Here is a 27,235-nt window from a genome sequence, read left to right as displayed (position 1 = left end):
CACGGGCGGGCTTTTCCATTTCCCTCCGTGTATTTTCTTGAATATTTATTTTTCCCTTTTACAAACTGACTATATAAAACCTCTGATTCTCGCCTTGCAGAGGACACTGACTTTCTCTGAGATACCCGGCAAGCTAGCTCTGGGGCATCCTTGGAGAGGCCAGGGGCAGGGGCGCAGGTGCACTGAGAAGACAGGGGGTGCGCTTCTCCCCCCGTGACTTGGGGTTCTCTCTCTCTCTCTCTCTCTCTCTCTCTCTCTCTCTCTCTCTCTCTCTCTCTCAGCTCCCCAGGCACTGAACTCCGAGCTGCAAGGACAGGAGAACTGACACCTTCCGGACTGAGGCTGTGCCACGGTGCATCCCAGGGAGGTCTATCCAGCTGCCGCCACCTCCCGGGCTTCGGTGCGCGCAGACCTCCCTCCCTCCCGCATCTCTAACATCAGGGTCGACCCTCCCCGCCTAACCACTAACCCGGGAGCGGGGATCCAGGATTCACAGTCCTCAGCGCCCCGTTCCTGCCTCTGCTCCTGGACCTGGGCTCCACGCGCGCAGGTCCCGCGGATCTGAGCACAGCTGAGCGGCGCGGCGGTGCCGTCTGCGCTCGGGTGCGGGACTGGCAGGGTGCGCGGTCGCCCAGCCCCTTCTGCTCGCCGGGTGCTGAGAGCGCAGCGCTTCCCGCTCCGCCCCGGCTCTGCTGGTTTCCTCTCCAGCTGGCGGGTCGTCGACTGCGCCTGCTGAGATCCCTTTGCCTGTTTTTGCGTTAAGCATGTCAGGGTCTGGACGAAAGGACTTCGATGTGAAGCACATCCTGCGACTCCGCTGGAAACTCTTCAGCCACCCGTCGCCATCCCCAGGCGGCCCTGCTGGGGGCAGCTGCCTGCAACAGGACGGCGGCGGCAGCTTTGAACATTGGGGACCAAGCCAGAGCCGCCTGCTCAAAAGCCAAGAGAAGGGCAGCGTGAGCACTTTCTGGAAGAAGCCTTCCTCTTCTTCCTCTTCCTCTCCGTCCTCTTCCTCTCTCCACCCACTGAATGGCACCTTGCTGCCAGTGGCCACGAGACTGCAACCAGGAGCGCCCCGGCAGGGCACCCAACAGCCGGCCAGAACGCTCTTCTACGTGGAGTCCATTGAGGAGGAGGTGGTGCCAGGCATGGACTTCCCTGGACCGCAGGAGAATGCACTGGTACTGCAAGAGCTCAAAGTGGAGCCGGCCGACTCGAGCCAGGCAACAGGTGAAGGATGTGCACGCAGGTACAGTAAATCCTCAAGGGGTATCTAGGCATCTCCCAATTCCACTCTTCCCACCCCGAAACCCCGACCCCCGTCTCCTTGTGCTCTGGTAGATACTAAGTGTAAAACATTTGAGATTGAATATTTTGACTAGGAGACGCCAGCCTTTATTTTTGTTTATTACCCAAGTTGCAATTTCATTAAAAGTTTGCTGGATGATTTATTTTGAGTCGTGTGTGTGTGTGTGTGTGTGTGTGTATGGATATATATTTATACACACACAAAGATACATCTATATAGAATCTATATAGATATACATACATATCTATATAGTTGTATCTATAGATAGATAGATAGATAGATAGATAGATAGATAGATAGACAGATCTTTTTTTTGTAAATGTCGGGTAAATTTCCAGGCGGTGCAGTTCTCATATTTCTGATATTATAGTATTCTTCTAGCACCTTTCAATAAATTGATTGGATTTCTGGTTATGTGATGTGAGGTGAAACTAGCTTTAAATACCTTTCAAATGCATCTCATATACTGGCTTAATAACTGACTAAGTATGTTTTCGAGAATCTCTGTGGCTTGAATTCATATTCCAGGAGTAAGGAGGTAGGGAAAAGGAGACCACTGGGCAGCAACACTATCTTCCCTCTTTTCCCTCCCCCCCCCCCATGAAATACAATGTTGTTTTTCTCTATTCCAACTACCCTTTTTGTCCTCCTCTTAAAGTTCAAAGTCTTAAACTTGTTCAAAGTCTTAAACTATTGTGAGTCCCTTTGTATTCAGTATCCTGATTGCTCAGTACTAGATGTTGCATCCTCAGTGAGCAGATCAAGATGTATTTTATTTGTAACATTACACTTCTTTGAGTAGAGTTTTATTAGTTTGACACTTACAGAAAATCTTCACGCACATAAAACTCCTAATCCTACAATTTTAGGGAATTGACTCATTTTTATTCTATACTACATCATTACTATTAATAGTTTGGCAGATAGTGAGTATATGAAGAAATTTGTATGTAGGTTCCTATGCTATCAGAATGCATTATTGAAGAAGAAATACAGGAGAGCCATAGGGAAATGATAATTAATGTGTTAATACAATTTAATTACCTCTCAGTAACAATTTAATTACCTTTTTAAACATCATGTTGATTGAATGGACTTTTTATAAAGTTGATTAAGGCACAAAGAAATATATAAAATAGGATAATAACTGTTTTTTTAATTATATTGACAATGTGAAGTTGGAGATACAAAAATTTATCCTTAAATATTGTCAATTATATGCATGGTATGAATTTTAATTTTAATTTCAAGAGCCCTGAACATATCTAATATGTTGTAACTTAAAATGTAAGATTGTAATTTTAATGAGGGAATTTAAATTACGATTTTCAAGTAGGTCAGTTTTTTATATATACAGTATCTATTATTCAGTTAAAGAAGTTTTATCACCAACATGGTTCTCACTCTTAGATATTATACCATGAAGTTATTCAATTTATGTACTCACTAGATACCTACCATTTTAGAATAAAATATGTGGGACATATCCCCCTTTTCTGAGTTAATATAAAAACTTTTTTATAGATTTTGGGAAAACAATATAAACATCTAGTATTTATCTTATATATCAAAATAAATTAGGATTGAGATAAAGTACCCATTAGATTTAACTTCTTACACCTACTTTTTAATATACTCCAGTGACTTTATTCACAAAGAGTTAAAAGTGATAAGAATGCTTAAAGAAATCCATGTAACACCCTAAGTCATTATTAATATTGACTGGAATGAGGATTCCCCAAGCGGTATTGCATCTATAAAAATTAAAACTCGGGTTTAATTTTATTTAAAATATTCACTAGTGTTTAAATCCTTTAAATATTTTTTTTTAAATTCTCCCTGGAAAAAAACAGCACTGGTAGTAGTCAATAGATTTTATGGGTATCTAAAGCATCATAGAAAATTGATTCTGTGCTCATGGTTGATTAAAACCATGCTACTAAACTTAGCAATTAGTTATTATTAATAGATAGTAGATTAATATGTATTAAGGAAAGGGTTAATTTCTCTGAAGAGACTTCATTTTCAAAGTTAAACTCTGAGCAAAAAATAACATGCAAATCAGTAATGTGGAATATTTTTTTTTCTGTATAATACATTCAGGAATTCTATATGCTGCTAATAATGATCAATATAAACTATATAAACCTAAAATGATAATTTTGATTACTTGGGATATCATTTTTATCATCAAACTATGATGTCACATTTGATATTTTCACTTTGTTTTAACAACTCTGGCATCTATGCTAAATTAATCTTCATTATAAAACAAGAGTTGGTCCTTTATCTCATATGTGAGTTTTCTGATTGTTATCCATTTAGTTTTAAGCTAGTTAGGATCATTGTTTTAGACAGGTATAAGTAGCTCAGTTGGTTTAACTTGTGCAAATAGCAGCTGGATGGTGCTGAGGGGAAAACTCTGTAATCTGAGAATCTGTAAAGATCACATTATCATGTGTTTGAATTATAAAGGTAGGAGCAAGATAGTGGTTAAATTGCTTCACTCCTGAAAACCAGCCCTTATCTCAACCCACTCTATGTGTAAACAAAGTACTCTTCTACCTTCACCATTACAATGGTAAGAATTTCAACTTTGACTGTCATAGACTCCTGACTTTTGCTGTTAATCATTTATTGTCTCTAGTGTCCAAACTCAGTTATTGGAAAGAATATAATTTCTCAGTTATCAGATCAGTATACATTCTTGGTATGAATACTTTTTTGGTCTGCAATTCTATATTCTAAGTAAACTAGCATACCAAAAAAAATTTATATTCTTGCAATTTGTGGTGATATGAGTGGGAGAAGGGATGTCATAATTTTTTTTTTCAAAATTCTCAAGGAATGCAGTCATCTGATTCTAGGGTTTCAGTTAATATATAAAAATTGTATTTCCATATTTGCAAACAAAACGTTGACCTACCCCTGACTGCTGATCTCATCCACCTCTCTACTTGAACTCTCTGGTGGATATCACAGAGATAAAATGAATGCACCATATACAAAATTAAACTCATTCTCTCCCCTTTCTCTTATTCAATTTCCTTCTTCTTTTTTTCTCAGAGAATTATGAAATGCAATTAAGAAATCAGGATCACATTTGTCAACAACTTAGTTCCCATCATTTTCAATATTCCACTAAACCTCGCACCTTTACTTTGAAAATGTTCCCTGTATGATCTCACATCTCTCCAATTCCATTGTCTACACTGAATTCTAAGTACTGTTCTCCACCAATTTAGATTCTGCAACTGACATCTGCATTATTTCCCCTCATTAATATTTGCTATCCATAATTCATCTTCCCTCTGGAGTCGATGAAAATGATAAAATAAAAATCTAAACAATTTGATCACTTCTCTTTCTTTCTTTTCAGCACAAGCACATTTCTACCACTTTATGGCTATAATCTATACTGTAGACAATTAGGCTCTGAGTAATCTATTTAAGTCTTCATTCATCAAACTTCCCTCACTTTATGTCTGTCTTTCAGACTCAATGTCATCTATAATTTTCTCTGCATTTGAGCCTCACAAGTTTCTTCTTCTAGAGAGTCTCTTCTTCATTTTCTGAGTTCATAACTACTCACTATTGAGATGTCTTCAATAAAAGTTCTGTATCTTTCTCAGAGAAGAAAACATTGATCCTCCAAGAAAGATTATTTCAAAATTTATTTTTTTTATTTAACAGTTTTTTAATCGTATGTCCCCTCTTGTTTTAGTTGTAAGAAAAACTGCTTTCTACTTTTTCACTTTCATATTGCAGCATGTAACTATAGAGTGATATTCTTGTTAGTTTTGTTTGCTCTACATTTGCCCAATGGACAGGGCATTTCTGTTTTAACCGTCATTGTGTCCCTATAATAGAACATATAGTTAATAAGTATTCTTCCATGAATAAATACTTGTTATAATGAATGACATTGATTAAGAACTTGCTATTTTACAAGTTAGTGTGCTGAATATTTATATTGGGTTAATTTAATATTTAGAACAAACCTATTATTCTGGTACTATTATGGATCCCTTTTCTACAATGAGTATACAGATGAGAAGACTAAGATATAACAGGTGATGTATGTGCCCAGAATCACAGACTTGTAAGTAACACAACTGGACTTTTAATGGTTGCTTTCTAACTTCAGATACTGTGTTCCAGCCACATTGCCAAGTCTGCTTTTCCCCTGCCTAAACAAATAGTACATAAGAGAAGAGGCTCCAGCAAAGGCTATGCTGAAGCAGTTCTCTTATTCCCTTGATAAAAATTATGCTGTGTTTGAATGTTTAGACAGACTCCTTAAAGTGCTAGTGATGGACAATGCCAGACAAGGCTCAAAGAAGACTTCTTAGCCCACATTATAAAATAATTCCTGAATCATGGTTCATTCAGTGCTTTTTGCTCTACAAATTAAGCAAAAATATTCAGAAATAACCTAAACAGGAAATAATTTCATTTAGGAGTCCAAAGGAGAGCTTTATGATAGACTCTCTGCTCTAGAAGGTCTCAACAGGTGAAACAGGGAAATGTCACTGAAAGAGTCTATGTCATTACAATCTCATGGAGGTTGGTGGACCCAAGCCAAGTACTTGTTTAGAATGAAAAGAAATCAGTCTTGCTTCAGTCAAAATTAAAAATATCAACTTTAAAAATTATAAGATGATAAGGGACTATTTCATCAAGAAAGTCCTTTTCAAACTATTTTCTATGGAGCTTAAAATGAAATATTATTCACATTTTCCTCCCACTCTTAATTTCATAGTAAAGTAAGTTTTATTCAATTTTATGTTTTCTTTGCTAATCTACACTAGACTGTATCATTTACCCGATGTTTAAACCAGAACTAATAAAAGTTGACACCTTATTTAGGAACAGCTTCTTTTACTTATTTTAAAATAAATTTATCAATATTACCTTTACAGATTACAAATATCCCCTTTTGTTAATATATACTAATTTTACTCAAATGTCCAACAGTCTCTCCAGGTTAGTATTCACAAATGTCAGAGCTTTGGAGAAAATGGAAAACTAGCTTTTGGGACGGAAATTAATTTTTTTAATTTAGGAATATAAAAGCACTCCAAATGTCTACCTAGGAGATACAAATTTCAACAATAAATTTGGAGTAATTTAAGCTTTTCTAATAAAAAATATGATTTCTACTTTCTCAGTTATCTTACCTTTGATATATTAGTATGCAGTTTCAATGGAGAAGTTCACACAAATAGACCCTAGATATTTGGTGTATGGAAATACACTGATGGTTTCTACCATCAGTAGAATTGGTATGTAATTTTTCCTCAGAAGACATGAAATTTTTGTATTATAAATATGTTATAATTCTGATATACAGTAGTTTTTTTTTTTTTTTTTTTTAGGTCAGAACTGTTACTACCAATATGAATATGACCATATTTTCTGCTTAAAAAATTAAAAATTTAGAAACACAGTTAAATTTTAAAAAATTCTGGAACAAATATCATTCTAATCATTTTATAAATGTCAGGGTAAAATAAGAACTAGAGGGTCTCTCTGGTGGCGCAGGCAGTTGAGGGCCGCACTGTGAAGCTGTCCACAGTCTCCGTGGCGTGGGTTCTATCCCGGCCTGCTAGGGAGATGCCCACATGGGGCCTCAGACTTCTCCTGTCTCGCCTGCTGCTCCCCTCAGCAGTGTCTTTCGGTCGGTCTGCCTGTTCTGTTCCCCACTCCGTCTCTGGTGAATGTTCTCACCCTCCCGCGCATCTGACCTGTACCCTGGCTCTTATATAAATAAATAAATCTTGAAAAAAAAAAAAAAAAAAGAACTGGAACTCCTGCTTTGACTGAGATAGAATAGCAAGGATTAGGGCTTCCCCTGGTGGCGCAGCGGTTGAGCACTGGGTTGCGAAGCTGCCCATAGCCTCTGCAGCGCTGGTTCGAGCCCCGGACACCAGCCAGGGTCTCACAGACCTCTCCTGCTGAGCCTGCTGCTCCCCTCCGCAGTGTACTTCATCAGTCTGCCTGTTCTGTTCCCTGCTCTGGCTCTGGCGAATTCTCTCACTCTCCCATGCTTCTGACTGTACCCAGTGCTTGTATAAATAAATAAATAAATCTTTAAAAAAAAAAGAACAGCGAGGACTAGACTTACCCTCTCTCACATGAAACAACAAAGAATGAAAGAAGGAAGGAAGAAAGGAAAACATAGGAAAAAAGATAAGAAAAATGTAGAAAAGGAAGGAGGGAAAGAAGGAAAAAAAAGGAAATAAAATATTTTTGAAGACACTAAACATCATACACTGAGAGTGAATCCTGAGTTATGAGAAGCAAATAAAATGGCTCTGTCTTTGCCACAACTCACTGGCTAATTCAGGGAAGTAGAAACTGATACCGGGAGGTAGGAGCCAGTACGAAAATAATGACCATCCTGGAGTGAGAAAACGGAACTAAGTGTCCAGGGAGATCCACACAGACAGAGTTCCCAGAACAGAGTGTCAGGAAAGGAAGCTACATAGGGAGAAAACTCCAGTGAGGGAAGAACAGTGAAGGGAAACCTTGATGATTCAGTAGATCAGTATTCAGTAGAATAATGACAGGAACACATGTTCAAGGAAATGCAATTCCTGGAAAAAAAACAACTCAGATTTAGAGAGAATAGTACTGTTCCTAAGAGTCAAAATGGAAAACTTCATGATTCATGGAATTTGATAAAGTACTTAGAAGGGTCTCACTTCAGAAACGAAATAATTTTCCCAAAATAAACACTACCATAGTTTCATCTAGCATATATTAATAGTGAGACTCAAAACTATGAAGCTGTGTCCATGTATGTAATTGTGCTCAAGGACAGCATTGGATAATAATTTACACATCCCACATAGTATCAGACAGATAAATTTTTGTAATATCTGATGCCCAATATTCAATAACAAGGCAACAAAAAAGTGAGAAAATATGAACCCTAATGTAAAGCAGAATCAATCAATTCAAACTGATCCCAAACTGTTAACAGACAAGGTCATTCAGAAAATTAAAACTATACACCATATGTTCAAGTAGTTAACTTGGGACATGGTAGATATGAAGAGATCAGCAATAAACTTCCAGACCAAAATAAAGTGGATAAAAAGGCTGAAATGAAAAATATATAGGATAAAATTAATGATGAGCAGAAACTTCAGAAAAGCAACGGTGATCTTAAAAATATAGTAATGAAAACATTGAAAATGAAAGAAAGCTCTGATAATTTTAAAGGACTGAATAAATATTCAGCTGGAATCCCCAAAGGATAATAATAAAAAGTAAAGGTAAAAAAAGTATTTAAAAGTAATGGCAGGAATTTTACAAACTTTATTAAAATTATAGATCTAAACATTCAATATTCCTAACAAATTCTAAGTAAAAGAAACATGGAAGGAACTACCAGAAAACACATTTTAATCAAATTCTTAAATCCAGTCATAAATATGAAAATTTAGACATGCAGAGAAAATACATGTTATATATATATATATATATGATAAAAGTAAAGATGATGGATTATTCCCCATTAGAGATGATGCAAATAAATGGAATATCATCTTTACAGTACTTTAAGAAAAATAAAATAGTCCATCTTGTATATTTTTTGTTACCATTCCTCTAAAGCACTTTATCATCCAATGCTATGATTGAATAGAAAAATATTAATACGAGTCAAGGAAACTGACTGTAAGGTACATTGCTCCTTATCATTTATGTTGTGTTAACCACATAAACCTATCCACTGTATTGATTATTCACATTTTGAATAAAAATTTGCTTTTAACATGCCTTGAAACATACATTGGAGTAAAACACTTCTTGAGATTGATATATGGCTTAAGGAATCATCCATTGACATTGACCTTGCAGACCTTGATAATGAAATATACATTTTGGATATTGGCCTGCCTAACTTAGCCAGCAGAAGATAAAGGGAAGAAAGAAAAGTTTTACTGTAAACATTTCTGCAAAGAAAGCTCTGTGACTGCAAAAGACTTTTGTCTTGAGGCAGTGGGAACCCAGGCTTTCTTTGATTCTTTGTATTTTAACAGATAACTTAGAAGCACCACAAAACATATTTTCCTACAGAGAAACAGATTATTTTTCACTAAGACTCATTGTCTTAACAAATATAACATATATAACTAGTTTTTCTGCGTAACAACTTTGAACACCCTGTGACTTTTATTTTTTATTTTTATTTTTATTTTTTTAAAGATTTATTTATTTATTTATACAAGCACTGGGTACAGTCAGGAGCATGGAAGGGTGACAGAATTCATCAGAGCCAGAGCAGGGAACAGAACAGGCAGACTGATGAAACACACTGATGAGGGGAGCAGTGGGCAGCAGGAGATGTCTGCATGCCATGTGGGACCCTCTCTGGGGGCTGGGGATCGAACCACCGCTGCAGAGTCTGCGGGCAGCTTCCAAGCCCACTGCTCAACCGCTGCGCCACCAGGGGAGGCCCACCCTGTGACTTTTAAATAGATTTCTTATCAGAAGATTTTTTAACACATAAAATAATTAGTGTATTTTAAATTTATTTAATATAGAGCCTCTCAAAAGAAACAAAATACAGTCTATTCTGAATACAATTCTTTTCTTTTCCCAAATTGACACATCCATTTGAAATCTTAAATTTAAAGATTCATTGGAATCTGTTCTTACTCCCATCCCCCCACCCACACACATTTTTGACTTGCCTCATAAGACATTTTCTTCTATGGTAAATATTATATGTTTTATTATTTAATAGTGAGCGAGAGAAAAATCTTTGTTCTTTATCTTACCACAAACAGAAAATACGTGAGTTTCTAATTTGAAGGAAAATAGCAAGTAAATTACTGTTAGTAAAATGCCAGGTAATCTGACTGGGCATATAGATTGTAGTCAAAAAACGAGGGATATGCTAGATCATATCAAAAATTTTGGATTCTGTGGTAATTGTAAAACAATGGATATAGCTGATGAGATTGAAATTTCAGAAAATGTTTCTAGAAAATTGGCTAGACTGGGCCTCCCTGGTGACACAGGGGTTAAAGTCTCAGCGCTATCAGCTATCACCAGCCACTTGGCTTGAGTTTGATGCCTGGCCAGGGAGCTAACCCACATGGCTCAGCAGACCTCTTCTGTCTTGCCCGCTGCTCCCCTCAACAGTGTATTGCAATAGATCTGCCTGTTCTGCTCCCCACTCTGTCTCTGGTGAATCCTCTCACTCCCCACACCTCTGGCCTTTACCCAGCCCTTGCATGCATAAGTAAATAAAAATAAAATCTTAAAAAATCAGATATATTAACTCAAACAACTCACATGAGTCTTCAGAGGAGATAGGACTTTATTTCTTGAGCAGGAGGAACTCATAGGTGCATAAATGCAGTGCTACACATTTCTAGACACTGCTTTCAATTGCCATAGATGTGAGGGACATGAATGATATATCAATGTCAAATGTGCAAGGGGAGCAAAGTGGCATCTGACACTTTTTCTGGAAGGGATAATGTAAGTATCAGACTCAGAATCTCCAGAGATCAACCAAGGCAAAAGTACATAGCTTGATGTACATGAAGGGACCGAATGAATAGTGAGACTTGTATTGTGTGCAATGAACAAGGATGGTAAATGTTAGGGACATAAGTGAGATTAACTGAATTTTGTCTCATATGGGGAAATTATGAAAAAATGGTAGACATGGGTCTATTCTTCAGGTGCTTTGAGAGAATGTTTTTGTGATCAATATAAACCTCAACAACTATTTGAGTTTTTTTTCATGGGTAAGAGTTTGGGTTGGGCACTGTCATTATGAACAAGCTCAGAACCATCTGTAGGACTGAATGCAAAATGAAAATTATTAATCATTAATAATTAAACCATTATTGTTAAAAATTACCGAGACTTTCATGACAAAGACAGAACGTAAAAACAAGGAGTCTTCTAACCTAAGGCTCCATGTGACTATACAGGTGCATACACAGGAAGCTGACCTAGTAGTTCTATATATATATATGTATGTGTATATGTGTGTGTATATATATGTATATATATATATATCAAACAAGTTGTAGGTCTTTAAGCTAATTGAACGTTTCCCTGAGTTTTTGAAATATAGTATCAGGACAACTCTTCAGAGTTTTAATATAAACAACACACTTGTAAGTCTAACCCTAGCTATATTTCAGAATATCACTTTTCTCTGAAGCTAGAAATTCAAATTATTTTATTCTCGTTTAACTAAACATTGTTATAATAGTTTGAATTAAGTTTGTCCTCATTCATATTAGATAATGTGGAACTGATTCTGTTCTTTATTCTACTTCCCTTAGAATATACTCTGCATTAATAAATCTACTGTTGAGGGGGCCTCCCCGGTGGCGCAGCGGTTGAGCGCTGGGTTGCGAAGCTGCCGCGGCCTCTGTGGCGCTGGTTCGATCCCCGGCTGCTCCCCAGCCACCAGAGGAGAGTCCCACATGGTGCGCAGACCTCTCCTGCCACCCGCTGCTCCCCTCAGCAGTGTACTTCGTTCCTTCTGCCTGCTCTGCTCCCCGCTCTGGCTCTGGTGAATTCTCTCACCCCCCCCCCCCGCGCTTCTGACTGTACCCAGTGCATGTATAAACAAGCAAGCAAACAAATAAATAAATAAAACATGCCTCTATTAAAAAAAATTAAAAAAAAATAAATCTACTGTTTAACACACTCCTCTCCTACCTGGTTGTGAAGTCAAATTAAATAATACAGAGTAAAGGACTTTTTTTTACTATTTTGAGGTTCTTTTCATCTGTTGTTGTGATGTTTTTAAGTCTACTTCTATTACAGCAAAAGCTTTTTTGGTTTCTTTCTTTTGAAAGATTTTCCTTGTTAAGTATAAACCCTTGCCAATTCCCAAAATGGAGTTATTCCTAGAGGTCATGTTAAATTTTCTCCTAAGGATACTGGTGGAAAATTCCCCAAGGTCACATGATGTGTGTTAATTACACTAGAATTCATTCACCTCATTGGAAATCACCTTTATAGTTCCAACCTGGGAATTACAGGAGAGCATTTTCCCTCAAAAGCATATGCAACACTGTAATCAGGGACTCATTTCACATAACATTAGTAACAGAATCTAATTTAGCTCCAAATTCCTGTTGGAATCTGTTGTGCCCTATGGAATCTAGATCATAATCTTCCCATTCTTGGAGACTCCTATCGCGATCTTTCTTCCCTGTAATTTGCTACTGGATTTGATTAGAAAATTTCCCTCATCTATAACCTACAATAGCCCTGTTTGGTATTTTCCTTTCAAATCTCTTCAAGTCTCTCTTGAAACAATCACAAAACAGCACCATATTTTAAAGTATAAGACTGCTTGCAGCAAAGGAAAGAAAGAGTGTGGGGCAGGAAATTGAAAAGAAAATTACAAGTTGCGGGGCCTCCTCGGTGGTACAGTGGTTGGGCGCTGGGTTGCGAAGCTGCCTGCAGCATCTGTGGCGCTGGTTCGATCCCCGGCTGCTCCCCGGCCACTGGAGGAGGGTCCCACATGGCGCGCAGACCTCTCCTGCCGCCCGCTGCTCCCCTCAGCAGTGTACTTCGGTCCTTCTGCCTGCTCTGCTCCCCGCTCTGGCTCTGGTGAATTCTCTCACCCTCATGCGCTTCTGACTGTACCCAGTGCTTGTATAAATAAATAAATAAATAAATAAATAAATCTTTAAAAAAAAAGAAAATTACAAGTTGCTAAGATGTATCTGAAAATAAAATATTTAAAATTTTCCTGAATACTTGGGCATTCCATCTGGCCAATTTTATAGGGCCAGATGCTTAGAAAAGTTCCAGGTTTGGTCTAATGTTCTTCTGTTTCCCTCTTGAAATGCCTAGTCAATTTGGACAAGGGATCATATACTTTGATTTTGAGAATCCCATAATTATGCAATTAGTTCTTTTTTAAAGATTCATTTATTTATACAAGCACTGGGTACAGTCAGAAGCACGGGAGGATGAGAGAATTCACCAGGGTCATAGTGGAGAGCAGAGCAGGCAGACTGTCGAAATACACTGCTGAGGGGAGCAGCGGGAGGCAGGAGAGGTCTCCGTGCATATGGGACCCTCACCTGCGGCCAGGGAGCAGCCGGGGATTGAACCGTTGCTACAGAGGCTGTGGGCAGCCTCGCAGCCCAGTGCTCAACCACTGCCCACGCAGTTAGTTCTTGATAACCCAGATGATGTAAACAGAACCAGCCCTTCCCTTTCTTGGGTCTCTCATATCTTTAACTTTCCCTTTGAGAACTCTGACAATCATTGTAAGCATTTTTATTTTGAATTTATTGCAATAAGTTATCCCATAAAGTATATTAAAGTCCCAGGACCTCCTCAAATTTCACTTTAATTCTGTAAATGATGCCACTGACTAGTTGAGTAGATCAATGACTGTACCACTACTTGTTATGTGGAGCAGTAATTAGGCACTTAATCAATTTTCAGGCCACATAAATCAAGGCTATCTCAGATAATTGGAAGAGTAATTTAAAAGCAAGATGTCTAGGAGTGGACAGAAAGAAGGGGCTATTTTTAGCAGAATGGTGAACAAGTAGAAGACATGCATGGCCTTTGAGTTTTATTCAACCTATAATGCCCTTCAACAGAAGAATGGATCAAGAAGATGTGGTGTATCCATGCTATGGGATACTCTTCCATTGGAATAAAGACTAGATACTGCCAATTACAGTGAAATGAAAGAGTCTGAAGAAATTATGTCTGATAAAAATATCATAATGACAAAGACAAATCTTGAACATTTACCTAGTAGATAATTCAACAAGTAAGTTACTTATAAAATCTAGTGATCATGAAAAATGAAATGAGGCTTCTGAGGTTAAGATGGAAGGTGGAGAGAAATGGTTAAAGGGGATATAAGGATGGTGGTGGGGAAAAAGTGGGGGTGTGCAAAGGTAGAGCAGAGTCTTTCTGTGATTGGATGCTGGCAGAATGGGCAACACTGGGGCATGTGCTCAGGTGCTGAGGGCAGAATATTCTTCCACTAATGTGGCATGTTCAGAAAATGGTGGTTTACCTTCTCCCCAGAAGAGATTTTAGTAAGCTAAAGAGGCCTTCAGCTATTTCACATTTCTCAGGATTGGAACTTTGCATGACTTGAGTTCTCCTTGTATGAATGGACTGCTTGGAGCAGATAGAGGTGGATGAACCTGGTTAGCAAGATAAGATGAGATATTGTTTAAAGTAAATCAGTTAGGTATTTTGACTGCCTTGCTGGGAATGAAATCAGTCAAGCAATTGTCTTAATCATTAGTTTCCTATTTCTCTGGAGTCTTGGATTGATAATATTAGTTTAAAAAAGTAGTAGGGAAATAGTATTCACCAACTTGAAACAAAGAGTTGATATGTTGGAAAGAAACACAGAAAGGGAGGGTACTGTTTTCCCTTGGGCACTGACGCTGAACTAAAGTAAATTTCTGGAGCAGTCAATCCAAATAAAGGTAAGGCAAATGGATGGAACTTGGGGAGAATGGAGAATGTGGACCTGCACCTCTTATGTTCCTTTCTGTGAAGGGCAGCAGCTTGCCGCCAGGAGACATAAGTCCAGTTTTCCCTTGCCTGTGCCTCACGCAGATTTAAAAAGACCTACAGCACCTAGGTATCAATACTCCCTTTTTTGAACTTCTTGACATCACCTCTGAACTTAAATATTTCAATAAAAAAAAGTATTCCACTCAGTTCCCATAGACAAATGATTGGCATTGCTTTTTATGAGGTCAGAAAAAAAATACATTTTATTGACTACACTGTATTTGAACAGTTTTGAGCAGAAAAATGATTTTGAAAGTAATAATGGGCTAGGGATACCCCTAGTTTCCTAAATGAAAGATATAACATGTGATTTGGAAAGAAGCTACATTGCAATTGTTAGGGGAATAAAACGTTGTTATTTTAAATTATTCAGCAAATGAGGGGTTTTAAAAGTTGAGTACCAAGGGAAAGAAAAATACTGCAATCATTTAAACTGAGTAAAACTGAAGACCAGTATTTAATATTGTAGGTAATGAATTAAGATGATAAGCAGAAGGAAAGAAGACTGCACTGGGTGAGATTGAATATTTCGGCAAGAGCAAGGACCACCACTGGAGTTTTAGCTCTTATTTTGGGGGCAGATGTGAAATTGTTCCAATATAGTAAAGGAGGCAGAATAAGCAGTTGAAGAGAAATTCTTATCCTGCAGAGTTCTGTGTATCCTTAATTGTGCTTTTGACCTCGAGCTATTTTTTTTTTTTTAATGTTCTCAGCAGATAGACGATTCAGTTAGATAATTGGATGGTTGGCAGCTACAAGTTACTAACCTGTTGCCTTATTCAAATAAATAAGTTTTTTATTATTAAACTAATACCCCAAATGGCAATAATCCTGGCATTTAGCTCAGTTCTTTTCTAATGTGAAAGAAAGTAATACTGTTGTTTATTCTGCAAATAAAATAGAACAATAAAAAATCCACTAGAATTATTCTGAGCCAGTAAATATGACTGCATCTCATTTCCAAATTTGTTTTACTTTTGGAAAGAAATGGTTTTCTACCACTATAAGGAATAGTGGTGAAAGGAAAAGAAGAAATATTCCCTTAATATGGCTAGCTCAAGTTCAACTGCAAATTTTCTTTCTTTAATATAGTAGCCCTGTGGATCAGTTTAAGCAGGATTCCATTTTTTATAACATTCTAATACCTATTCTTTGGTAAAGAATTGAAAATAAAATACCAAATATCTCTAACTTTATGTGACAAAAGCAAAGACATTTACATTAAATTCAACTTGTTTGACTAGAGGTAGAGGAAACCACATGGCCTACATTTTCCAACTTTTGTATTTTTTAATTTTGAAATGAAGTAGGATATGTTTATATCAGTCAATGTTCTTACTCATATGTCCTATTATAATTAGACATTATCCAAAAATTATAGCTAAGTCACATATGGTCTCTAATAAAAATAGCTATAATTTATCAAGTGTTCACCAGGTGCCAGACATGATATTATGCCTCTTCTATAAACCATATATTTTATTTGATCTTCAAATAACCTCTAGGGAATAAATGCTATTTTCATTTTTCAGATGAGAAACTGAGGTCCAGGTATATCACTAATCTTAATACTTGATGCAGATAAGATCATAAATCATATATTCAGATACGCAGGTGTGTGTGATTATATATATTTATATATACATATGATTTGTGTGACATGTCTTTTTAAAATTTTTATTTCTACTTTAATAAAACCCAGAGAATTTATATATCCAATCAATGATCACTACTTGAATATTGGCTCACAAAAAAAAAAAAAACTTTAAGAAAAGGATGCTGGTCAGAACTTGTTGATTGTAGAATGATAAACTATCTTCTTGAAATGCACCAGATCTCTGAGCAATGTATATTCCTATGAAAAGAACAGGGACTCTCTGGGAAAGCTACTGAACTACCTGCATATCTGACTTTGCTGTACTAAGTAAATAGGTTCTTGTAGATTTGCTTATACCCATTGAATAGGTAGAATCAAAGTAGCTTTTATATATTTGGAATCTTCTATGAATTCTGACAGTTATGCAACTAATTGAAAACATATTTAAAAGAGCTAGAGTCTAATCCTGCAACATTTACAATCTACATAATTTAAGGAAAAACTGTCTCTCTGCTCTATACCTTTTATTTGCCATATATCAAATGGCTATATTCCTTTTTTTAGTCATAATTATTCCTTTTAAGTTTCTTAAGTTTCTGTAGATAAGTTTTACTAAATTGAATAGACAGTGGACAAAAGTCTCAAACACATGTTTGTATTTGTATGTTAACCATGATGTCCTGTCTTTTCAATATGAATTATTTCCTTGTCATCTGCTTAAGTGGCAGTTACAGATTTGATTGCTTTGAATCTCCATAGTGCAAGACTGATTTAGGAAGAAACTGAAAGTTTTAAAATTTCTTTTTCTCACCTGCTCAGAGATCTTTCAACTTCTGCACCATACATCTGTGTCAGAAGATGATCATAGCTAGCTGAAAATTACAAGCCTTCAGCTTGTTCTTACTCTCTCTTACAGAGAGTAAGAGAAAGAGAGTGGGGATTAATGACTTGTCAATAAATAATGCTGTTAACTTCATCTTCTCCATTTTATCAATAAACCGTGCATATTTTCTGAGTTAACATTAAGAGAGCTTATAGATTTCTGCATGTACACCTTTGTACTTTGGCGTATCCTCTTCATGAGTCTTCTTACATATCTTTAATGAAATGTCTGTCTCACAAATTCAGGGAAGCCTGTTCTCACTCAAGTATTCTCATTAGCCTGAATTGTAGGAACACTCACTCTGTAGATCACTTTGGTCCTGATCATATTCTTCCTTTAACTTAATTTATTGTTTTGTGTGTCTCATCTATTCAGTTACTATACTGTTTTCTGAGGGGTGGGTAGACTCCAACATGTAAATAGTATTAGTTCCTGGGTAGCCTTAATAAGTTAAGTATTTAGACGTTACGATTCACTTTTCATAGAAAAACAAATGTAATTAGTATTCCATGACAGTTCATTCTGTACTGAATATTATTAATTAAATGAACTTTTTGGAGGGGTCAAGCAAATAAAGATGTGGGCAAAGTAGTGAGTGAGAGTAGTAAAATCATAAGTAGTAATTGTTTGTTTCTTTAACATAATGAATTCCATCTCCAACATGGAAGGGTTGGCTATTTCTCTTTCATATGTCCTTCACAAATTCTAGAATGCTGCATTGTTTATAGGAAGGAAATGGACGTTGTGGCATAGCTTGTTTCTTATTTCTCATCTACTATTCACTTCATCATAAAGAACATTATCTGTTTTAGAATATAAGTAACATTTTTTAAGTCCAGAGATTTATTTATATATATATATATATATATATATATACACACACATATATTTAAAGATTTTTTAATTCATTTTATACAAGAACCAGGGTATAGGCCAGATGCACGGGAGGGTGAGAGGATTCGCCTGAGACAGAGCGGGGAACAGAATAGGCAGACTGACGAAATACACTGCTGAGGGGAGCAGCGGGTTAGACAGGAGAGGTCTGCCGCTCCATGTGGGGCCCTCACTGGCTGGCCAGGATCGAACCAGCGCTACAGAGGCTGTGGACAGCTTCACAGCGTGGTGCTCAACTGCCTGTGCCATCAGGGGAGGTCCCAGAGATTTATATTTTTTAAAAGCATGAGTTGAATTTGTAAGTTAGTTTTATGTGAATACTTTGGCACACTGTGCTAATTGATAGTTATATTTAAGATTACATATATTCTTTTATAATATAAAATAGTATGTTATATTACTTTACATACTATTTATAAAAATCAATTCAAATTTTTTTGCAAATTATATTGACATATATCTTCACATAGATATCATTTCATGAAAATTATGTATTATATATATTCTTTTAGATATTATATTTAATTTATGAGAATCAGTAAATACAAATTTAATGTGAATTTAATGTTCCCATGAGGTCTTGTTTTGATGATTCAGGGGTATGTATTCGATAACTTTTCCCATAAATTCAAAGTCAAATTGGACAGGTTGTTCATGAAATTCATCAACATTCTTTGACTTTTATAATTCTCTTACAAACATCTTATTAGATATGTTTTCTACCCTTTATATATGGCCTGGTCTGGAGAACAAGGTGATACATTAAAGACAACAAAATACAAATCAATCATATAAAAACAAAAGTACTTGCTACAATAATTACAAAACCACTGTCACTAACTGTTGAGGGGAAAATATCAAGATTAGTATAAAAGTATGAACATAGCTATGGTATCAAGAAGTTGTTTGGCTACAAAGATCAGGACAAAATACGACATAATATCAATGAGCAGTTAGGACTCAGAAACTGGATGATGGTGCTGTCATGGACTAGTAACTATGTTGTGATTTTCAATTCCTCTCTTTTTGAGCAGACAAATATGTAACTGTTATACCTATCCCCCCCTCTCTCTCTCTCTCTCTCTCTATATATATATATATATATATATATATATATATATATATATATATATACTGGACCAGATTTAATGTGGGCATTTTGGAAATTTGAGCAGATATTATAACAGGATGAGACACTTGTGAAACTTGGGAGATGAGGAAATGCATTGTGCATGTGGGAGAGATATGAGCCAATCAATGGCGGTCAGAGGGTGGACTGTCCTAGATCTTAAGACGAGTCCCTCAAGTCTACACCTTGTTTAATCTTTGCTTGAGTGTGAATGTGGCATGCAGTTTGCTGCTTCTTTTTAAAATTATATTGACGTAGCATTGGTTTACAACATTGCATGTGATTCAGTGATACTGGATCACACCTCTTCAGATGTGTGTCACTGTATCACACCCACCACCATAATGCATTGGGCCCCCTCCATATTTTGCTCTCCATATTCCCCATGCCTCTCTCATAGCTTTAATTCAACAGATAGATTTCTAATGTTTATTCATTTGGTTTTGACTGGCACTTTATTTTGTTTCTTTATATTCTGCATATAAATGAAACCATGTGATATTTGTCTCTCTTCCGCATACTTATTTTACTTAGCATTAACCCTCCAGTTCTATCCATGTTGTGCAAATGGCAAGAGTTAATCTTTTTATTGCTGAGTAGTATTCCACTGTGTATTACCTTGGATGCTGCTTGGATTATTTCCCTAACTTGCTTATTGTAAATAGTTCTGCAATGAACATAGGAGGTGCACATATCCTTCTAATTAATGAGTTTAGGCTTCATTTGGGTAGATGGTTGGAAGGAATGCTGGATCCTATAGCAGATCTATTTTTAATATTTTGAGAACCTCTACACTGTTTTCCATTAGGGCTGGACCAGTCTTCTCCATTCCCGCCAACAGTGTATAAGGGGGTCTCTTACTTCACATCCTTTCCAACACTTCATTTCTGGACTTTTTGATATAAGTCATTCTTAGAGTTTTCTTTTAACTAACTAACAATATGTAGCAAAAATGAAGGTGCTTGAATCCCATGCCTTTTGCTATATTACAAAAAAAGGAGATGTTAGATATGATGTTTTATAGCTAGATAGATATAGATATATTGATATAGATATTTGGAGAATGAATGTTACAGCATACATAAAATAGATTTTTTGTCCTTGCTGACTTAGAGGGAATGAAATGTCACATTGTCAGAAGAACAACAGAGAGAGTCACCAGATATGGACCTGCTGATAGACTCTCACGGAAATCATTTTGTCCAACTACCAGAATAAGTTTGGAAGCAGTTGTCCAATTGCACCTCCAGAAAGAAGCAGCCTACATGATGAGTGCAGCCTTTTGAGTCCTCTACCTTGGCTCAAAAAACATGAGAGATAATAAATTATATACAGTTTTAAACTGTTAAAATTGTGGCAGTGTGTTATATAGCATTAGCACATTAATACACCAAAATGTGCTAGTTCCCTAGAACTAAGCACTACTCAGGATAGGAGACTTTCAATTTTAATTCTGAAAAATCCCTAGGCAAACTGGAACAAATTGGTCACCCTAAACCTCCCATACTTTCTTGTTGATTTTTGATGTGCATTTTAAAGGATATTTGTGATAATTTTGCAAAATCTCTAGGATTTTTACATCAATAGTTATTTTTTCAGGATACACACTTTGCAATATTTCTGAAAAAAGGAATTCCTTAAGAGGATGGATGGAATTAAAAGTATGAGTGTGCTACATTCCTAAGGATAATATTAAAAACAGACAATGATCTTTTCAAACTGTTCAACATTAAAAAACTAAATTGTTCATAATTGTGAGTGGCCAATATCTCAGCCTGTCAGGGTATTTATAAAATGAATATGAACAGATGTTCTGGTGAGAAGGGGAGATAGAGCAAAGTAAAGAGGCAATATTAACCTCTATGCTAATCTGATAGATACAGAATGACATTGTTTTTAAAATATATTGTAAATGATTTAATTTTAAAGCCATTTTCTCTAATTATCATACTTTCAGCATTTATGATTTCCTTTTTGGAAGTATAAATGATCCTGTGGTCACTTAATGGCTACAGTCTCTGCACCCTTGCCAAGTGTTGACAGGTGCCTGAAATGAGAGCCAAGCCTTGTTGGCTCACACCTCAGTTTTATTCCCTGGTCCAATAAGGTTGCACTTAGACTAGCAGATACAGAACGGCAGCCTGAGACTAAGCTGATGTTCATCCTTTCAGACATTGCCAGACACGTACACCAGGCTGCATGTTGACTAATGAACAGCACACAGCAAAAGCGGCATTAACTGCCACGAGCAGCTCTATCTTGGTATCTGTCCACAATTCCCTACTTTCTTCTAGGGAACCAGAGATTTAATCAGGAATGATGGGATTCACTATCATTTCTTGGTGTGAACCTGCATTGAGAATCTGCTATGGCATCTTTCTAAAACACTGTGAAAGTGTTAAATAACCATATGAAACATATTAAGAGCTCAATACTCTCAATTCAAATCCCAATTCCTAACACTCACGTACATGTGAAAGTGGACAGTTACTTAATCTCTCTGTCTATTTTCCTCACTATTGGTAACAGTACCTACATCATAGTATTTTTTTTAAAGATTTATTTATTTTAGTTAGTTTAGTTCAGTTTATTTTAGTTTTTTATTTTAGTTTTTTTAAATATTTATTTTTATTTATACAATAGCTGGGGTACAGGCCAGAGGTATGGGAGGGTGAAAGGATTCGTCAGAGACAGAGTGGGGAGCAAAACAGGCATATGGACCGAAAGCACTGCTGAGGGGAGCAGCGGGCAAGACAGGAGAGGTCTGCCTCGCCATGTAGGAATCTCCCTGGCCAGCCAGGAATTGAACCCATGCTGCAGAGGCTCAACATGCTGTGTCACCAGGGAGGCCCAAGATTTATTTATTTATGCATACAAGAGCTGGGGTACAGGCCAGAGATGTGGAGGGTGAGAAAATTCACCAGAGACAGAGTGGGTAACAGAACAGGCAGATCTACTGAAATACACTGCTGAGGGGACCAGCAGGCAAGTCAGGAGAGGTCTGCTGAGACAGCCAAGGATTGAACTCATGCTGCAGAGGCTGTGGACAGCTTTACAGGTTGCCTCTTAACCCCTTGTGCCACCAGGAAGGTCCCTTCATAGTATTTTTGTAAATACTAAATGACTTAATATTCTTAAAGTGCTTAGAAGAGCATCCAACACATTCTCATCATATAAATGTTTGCTATTATTATTATCATCCTGCATTGGAAATATTAAGACTATAAGATATGTAAGTAGTTTTAAAATATATTACTCTGCCCTTACTACACTAAAATATATAGAACTATGTAGAACTAAATATATAGAACTAAATGTATAGAACTAAAATAAGATACCCTTATGCAAGATTAGATTAGACATTAACAAAGTGCAGTGCCTTTTAGGCATGATGAAATGGAGAGAGAAATAGCACAGGCTATACAGGCATTGTGAAAAAAGTCAGAAAGTTATATGTCCTGCTACTTTACTAGGATCTACCATAACATATATGCAATGAATTAAAATTTCTCAGTGTGCAGGAGAATTACCTGGAAGTCTTTGAACAATATACATTGTTAATCCCCAGCTGAGAGACTTTAATTCAGTGAATGTGGTATGGGAATTGGAATAGGAATTGCTAAGAAGCCTACAAGTGATCGTCAGGTTCAACTTGATCTGAATAATAAAATACTGATATTATTGACCCTGGTTTATGTTCAGGTCTACATAGTAAGATTCTTTGGAGAGTCTACAACTGCAGTATGTATAACAAGGTTGATAATCGTCTAGATTGAATTTCTGTAATATACTCTTGAGTATTCCTTCTTTAATTAGGCAGGTTGGATATCTTAAAACTTCTATTCCTCTGTTGACCATCAAACTATGTAGCTTGTCAAATGAAAAAAAAAATGATGCTAATGAGAAAACCAATGTGCATATTTTGAGATAGATCACTTTAGAGAATAAGTCATTTAAATTAATTTATTTCATCATCCTCATATTTCATGCTTTTGATTAATATTTAATGACATATATTGTTATTTTGTATACTTATTTGCATGTGTATGTGTGTTCAATCCTTCCATTTGAAATGCATTTATAATTACAAAAATACATTTATATTGAATGGATGTTGAATGGTGTGATGACATTAAAAGAACAGTGTAGCTGGCAGTGAACTAGATCAGCTGGATTTACATTCTCATTTTATAGATGAGATATGAAGAAGCTAAGGCTCTCAAATGTTAATTGACCTTTTCAAGGTCCCAGATCTCATTAGTGACTTTCCAAGTTCTAGAAAACTGTTTGACTGCAAAGCCAATACCCTTCAGCAAGCTTTTTGGCCTTTAATAACACAGAGTGTGCATTTTTTTGTTGTGCATTTTTATAAATATTTGGGGAGGAAATTTGGAAGTTGTACAAATGGAAGCTTCCTATGGAGTATTTAAATAATTCCTTAATGGAGTATTTAAATAATTCTTTTTGAATATTATTGATTTGCTGATTCCAATTTTTTTTGTGAATAAGGACGTGTTTAATACAACCTTTTTAATATAAGCAGATGAAATTGAATCTACTTTTATCACTGTGAATGTTGTAGTAAGAAGATTGCTGGGTGTTGCTTAAGTGGTCTAAGAATCTTTTGCGATACATTTTTTTCTTTACCCATATTGAGTTAATTCCCTTATTAAAACATGCTAGCAGAGAGAGAGAAGTGAGCTATATGCCAGCTTAGTAAGTTCTCAGCCTAGATCAAAGCAGACTAGTACACTTTCTAGGTAAGTAATGTCCTGTAAAGCAGGACACCTGTAAAGAACAGGTTAATAGAATCTTTCCCAGGGTAGGAGTTTTAAAAGAATACTAAATATGGACTGAATTCTACTTGACCTTTTGTTTAATGAGAAATCTTTGGGAAAAAAATCACAAACCCTAACTAAGTAAATATCACAGAAAGGGCACAAAACATATGCAGAGGTTTTGCATGGCTTTTATTTCATGGGATAAGATATTATTTTAGTTTTGTACTTATAATGTAGTTCCTAATATTTTAGCTAGTATTGATTTTATAGATTAATTGAATTTCAGAGCAGTTTAAATTTACAGATATATTGAACAAAATGTACAGAGTTTACATAAACCTTGGCCACAATGTTGCTGCCCCTGAACAACTATTAACATCTTACATCAGTGTGATATATTTGGTACAATTGATGAACCTATTGATACATTATTTCTAACTAAAATCTATTGTTTAAATTAGAGTACACTCTTTGTGTTGCATAGTTCTATGGATTTTGCCAAATGCATAAAATCCTGTCCCTACCAGTAAAATATAACACAGTTTCACTGCCCTAAAAGCTCCATGTACTCCATATATTCATCACCCCCATTAAATTTTTCAACAACTGACTTTTCTATTTTTACAGGCTCTATAGTTTTGCATTTCATAGAAATTCATATAATTGGACTCATTCCTAAGTATTCTTCTTTTAACATGGCTTTGTTCACAAAATAATTAGTCTTTAGTGTTCTTCCATGTATCTCTGTGGTTTCATAGCTTTTTTATTTTGAATATTGTGGAATAATATTTTGTTTTATTGATGTACCACTGTTTGTTTATCCATTTACCTACTAAAGAACATTTTCGCTTGTCTCAGGTTTGACAATAATGAATAAAACTGGAGTAAACATTCACATGCAGGTTTTGTTTAAACACAAATTTTCACCACATTTGGTTAAATATTTAGGATCACAACTTCTGTATCATATGGGGAGACTATGTTTAGCTTTTAAGAAACAATAAATGATACAATAATGGTTACTCTAAATGTTCACCAGCATTTGATTTCACTATTTTGGTTTTTGACAATTCTAATAGGTGATGGCGGCATGTCATTGCTGTTTCTGAAATGTTTTATGGACATATTTTTATATGTTCATTCACTATGGCAATATTGTTTTCGGGTACAATGGTTGTTCAACTCTTTTTCTCATTTTTTCATTTTTTAAAAAAATGCTTCTTTTGTAAAGATGTGTATTTTTGGCTATTAGATATACATAATATAGATCAAGTGCAAGAAAAAGTTCTAGCTTGTGACATTGTTTCATTCACTTAAAAGAGTGTTTTGCAGAGCAGACAATTTTAATTTAATAAAGTCCAACTTGACTTTTTTTTTCTTTCTTGAATAAGACTTTTTATATAAAACTGAGATCAAGTAAATTTCCTGCAATGTTATCATCCAGAAGGCTTACAGTTTTCACATTTTACTTTAGATGTATGATTCATTCATTCATTCATTCATTTTTGTGAAAAGTGTAAGTCAGTGTATATGCTATCCAATAGTTCCAGCACTATTTTTTGAAAGGACTATTCATTACCCATTGGATTACATTTACTCCTTTGTGGATGATCTGTTGACTATTTGTTTAGGTTTATTTCTAGACTCTCTATTCTGTTTCATTGATCCATGTCTCTTCTTTCAGCAATACCACACAATTATGATTACTGACTGGACTTTTATGATAGGTCTTGAAATCAGGTGGTGTCAGTCCTCAGATTTGCTCTTCTTTAATATTGCATTGGCTATTTGGTCTCTTACTTTTCTATATAAACTTCAGAGTTTGTCAGTTTCCACAAAGAAACTTGCTAAGATTCTGAAATTACACTTGGAGCTTTATATGAAACAGCTGGAACAATTAACATTTTAATGATATTAATTTTTCTTATTCATGTATATGGAATATCTCTCTATTTATTTCCATTTATTTTATCAGTCTTGTAGTTAACCTCATATATACCTTCCTTGTGCATTTCATTCTTTGGATGTTAATGTGTGCTGTGTTTTAAGCCTCAAATTCCAATTGTTTATTGACATTTAGGAAAACAATGGACTTCTTTTTATTAACCTTTTATTTTGTGTCTTTGCCAAATTTGCTTATTGGTTACAAATATTGTTTGGTGCTTCACAGGACTGTGCTCAACCCGCTGTGCCACTGGGGAGGCTGGGATTTTTAATGCTACTTCTCCATATATTGATGACTGTATGATTTGATATGATATAATCATATGACCGTATTGAACCATTATCAGTATGAATTCACTTTGTCATGGTATATGATTATTTTTATAATTTTATTTTGTTTACTAATATTGAATGTCTTTGCTTCTATATTAATGAAAGATACTGATCTATAATTTTCCCTTCTTGAGATGTCTTTGATGCTGATTTTAGGAGAATGCCTTATAAAATGAGGTAGGAAGTATTCCCTCTGCTTCTATTTTTTGGAACATATTATAGAGAACTAGCATCATTTCCTCTTTAAATGATAGTAGAATTCCCCTGTGGAGATATCTGGGCATATTGTGTTTACTGTTTTGGAATGTTATTTATTTATTATTCAATTTCTTTAAAGGTTATTTAGATGATCTCTTTCTTCCTATGTGAGTTTTGGTTGATTGTCTTTCTACAGATTTATCTATTTCACCTAAGTTATTAAACTTATGAGGAGACTATTGTTTGTAGTATTCTTTATTTATCTTTGTAAATGTCCATGAGTTCAGTAGTGATGGCTCCTCTTCTATTTTTGATTTTATAAATTTTTTTTTCTTCTCTCTTATTTTATAGTTATCCTAGGAAGGATCTTACCAATCCCTTCAAAGAATCACACTTTGATATCTTTGATTTTCTCTATCACTTTCCCAGTTTCATTGATAGTGATTTCTGTCTGATTTTTAACTTTTCTTTATTCTGCTTATTTTGGATTTAAATTTCTTACCTTTTCCTGTTTTCTGAGGGAGAAACATAGAATAATGATTTCATAACTTTCTAAAATAGGATACTAATATTATTGACTTCACTCTGTAACTTGATGTCATTCACA

General features: G+C 35.8%; 1 protein-coding gene across 2 annotated transcripts in view; it reads left to right on the top strand.

The window, feature by feature from the left end:
- Positions 1–764: 764 nt before the first annotated feature.
- Positions 765–27,235, top strand: part of KLHL1 (kelch like family member 1) — a gene marked incomplete at both ends in the record, with an annotated part of 240,056 nt that continues 213,585 nt past the window's right edge. For both annotated transcript variants that reach the window (XM_084234749.1, XM_084234748.1), the window contains one exon: positions 765–1,249. In XM_084234749.1, coding sequence (XP_084090875.1) covers positions 765–1,249 — 485 coding nt within the window. The remainder of the gene's footprint in view (positions 1,250–27,235) is intronic.

This window comes from Talpa europaea (assembly GCF_964194135.1).
Source record: "Talpa europaea genome assembly, chromosome: 6".
In the NCBI taxonomy this organism is placed as follows: domain Eukaryota; kingdom Metazoa; phylum Chordata; class Mammalia; order Eulipotyphla; family Talpidae; genus Talpa; species Talpa europaea.
This window is presented reverse-complemented; position numbering and strand designations above follow the sequence as displayed.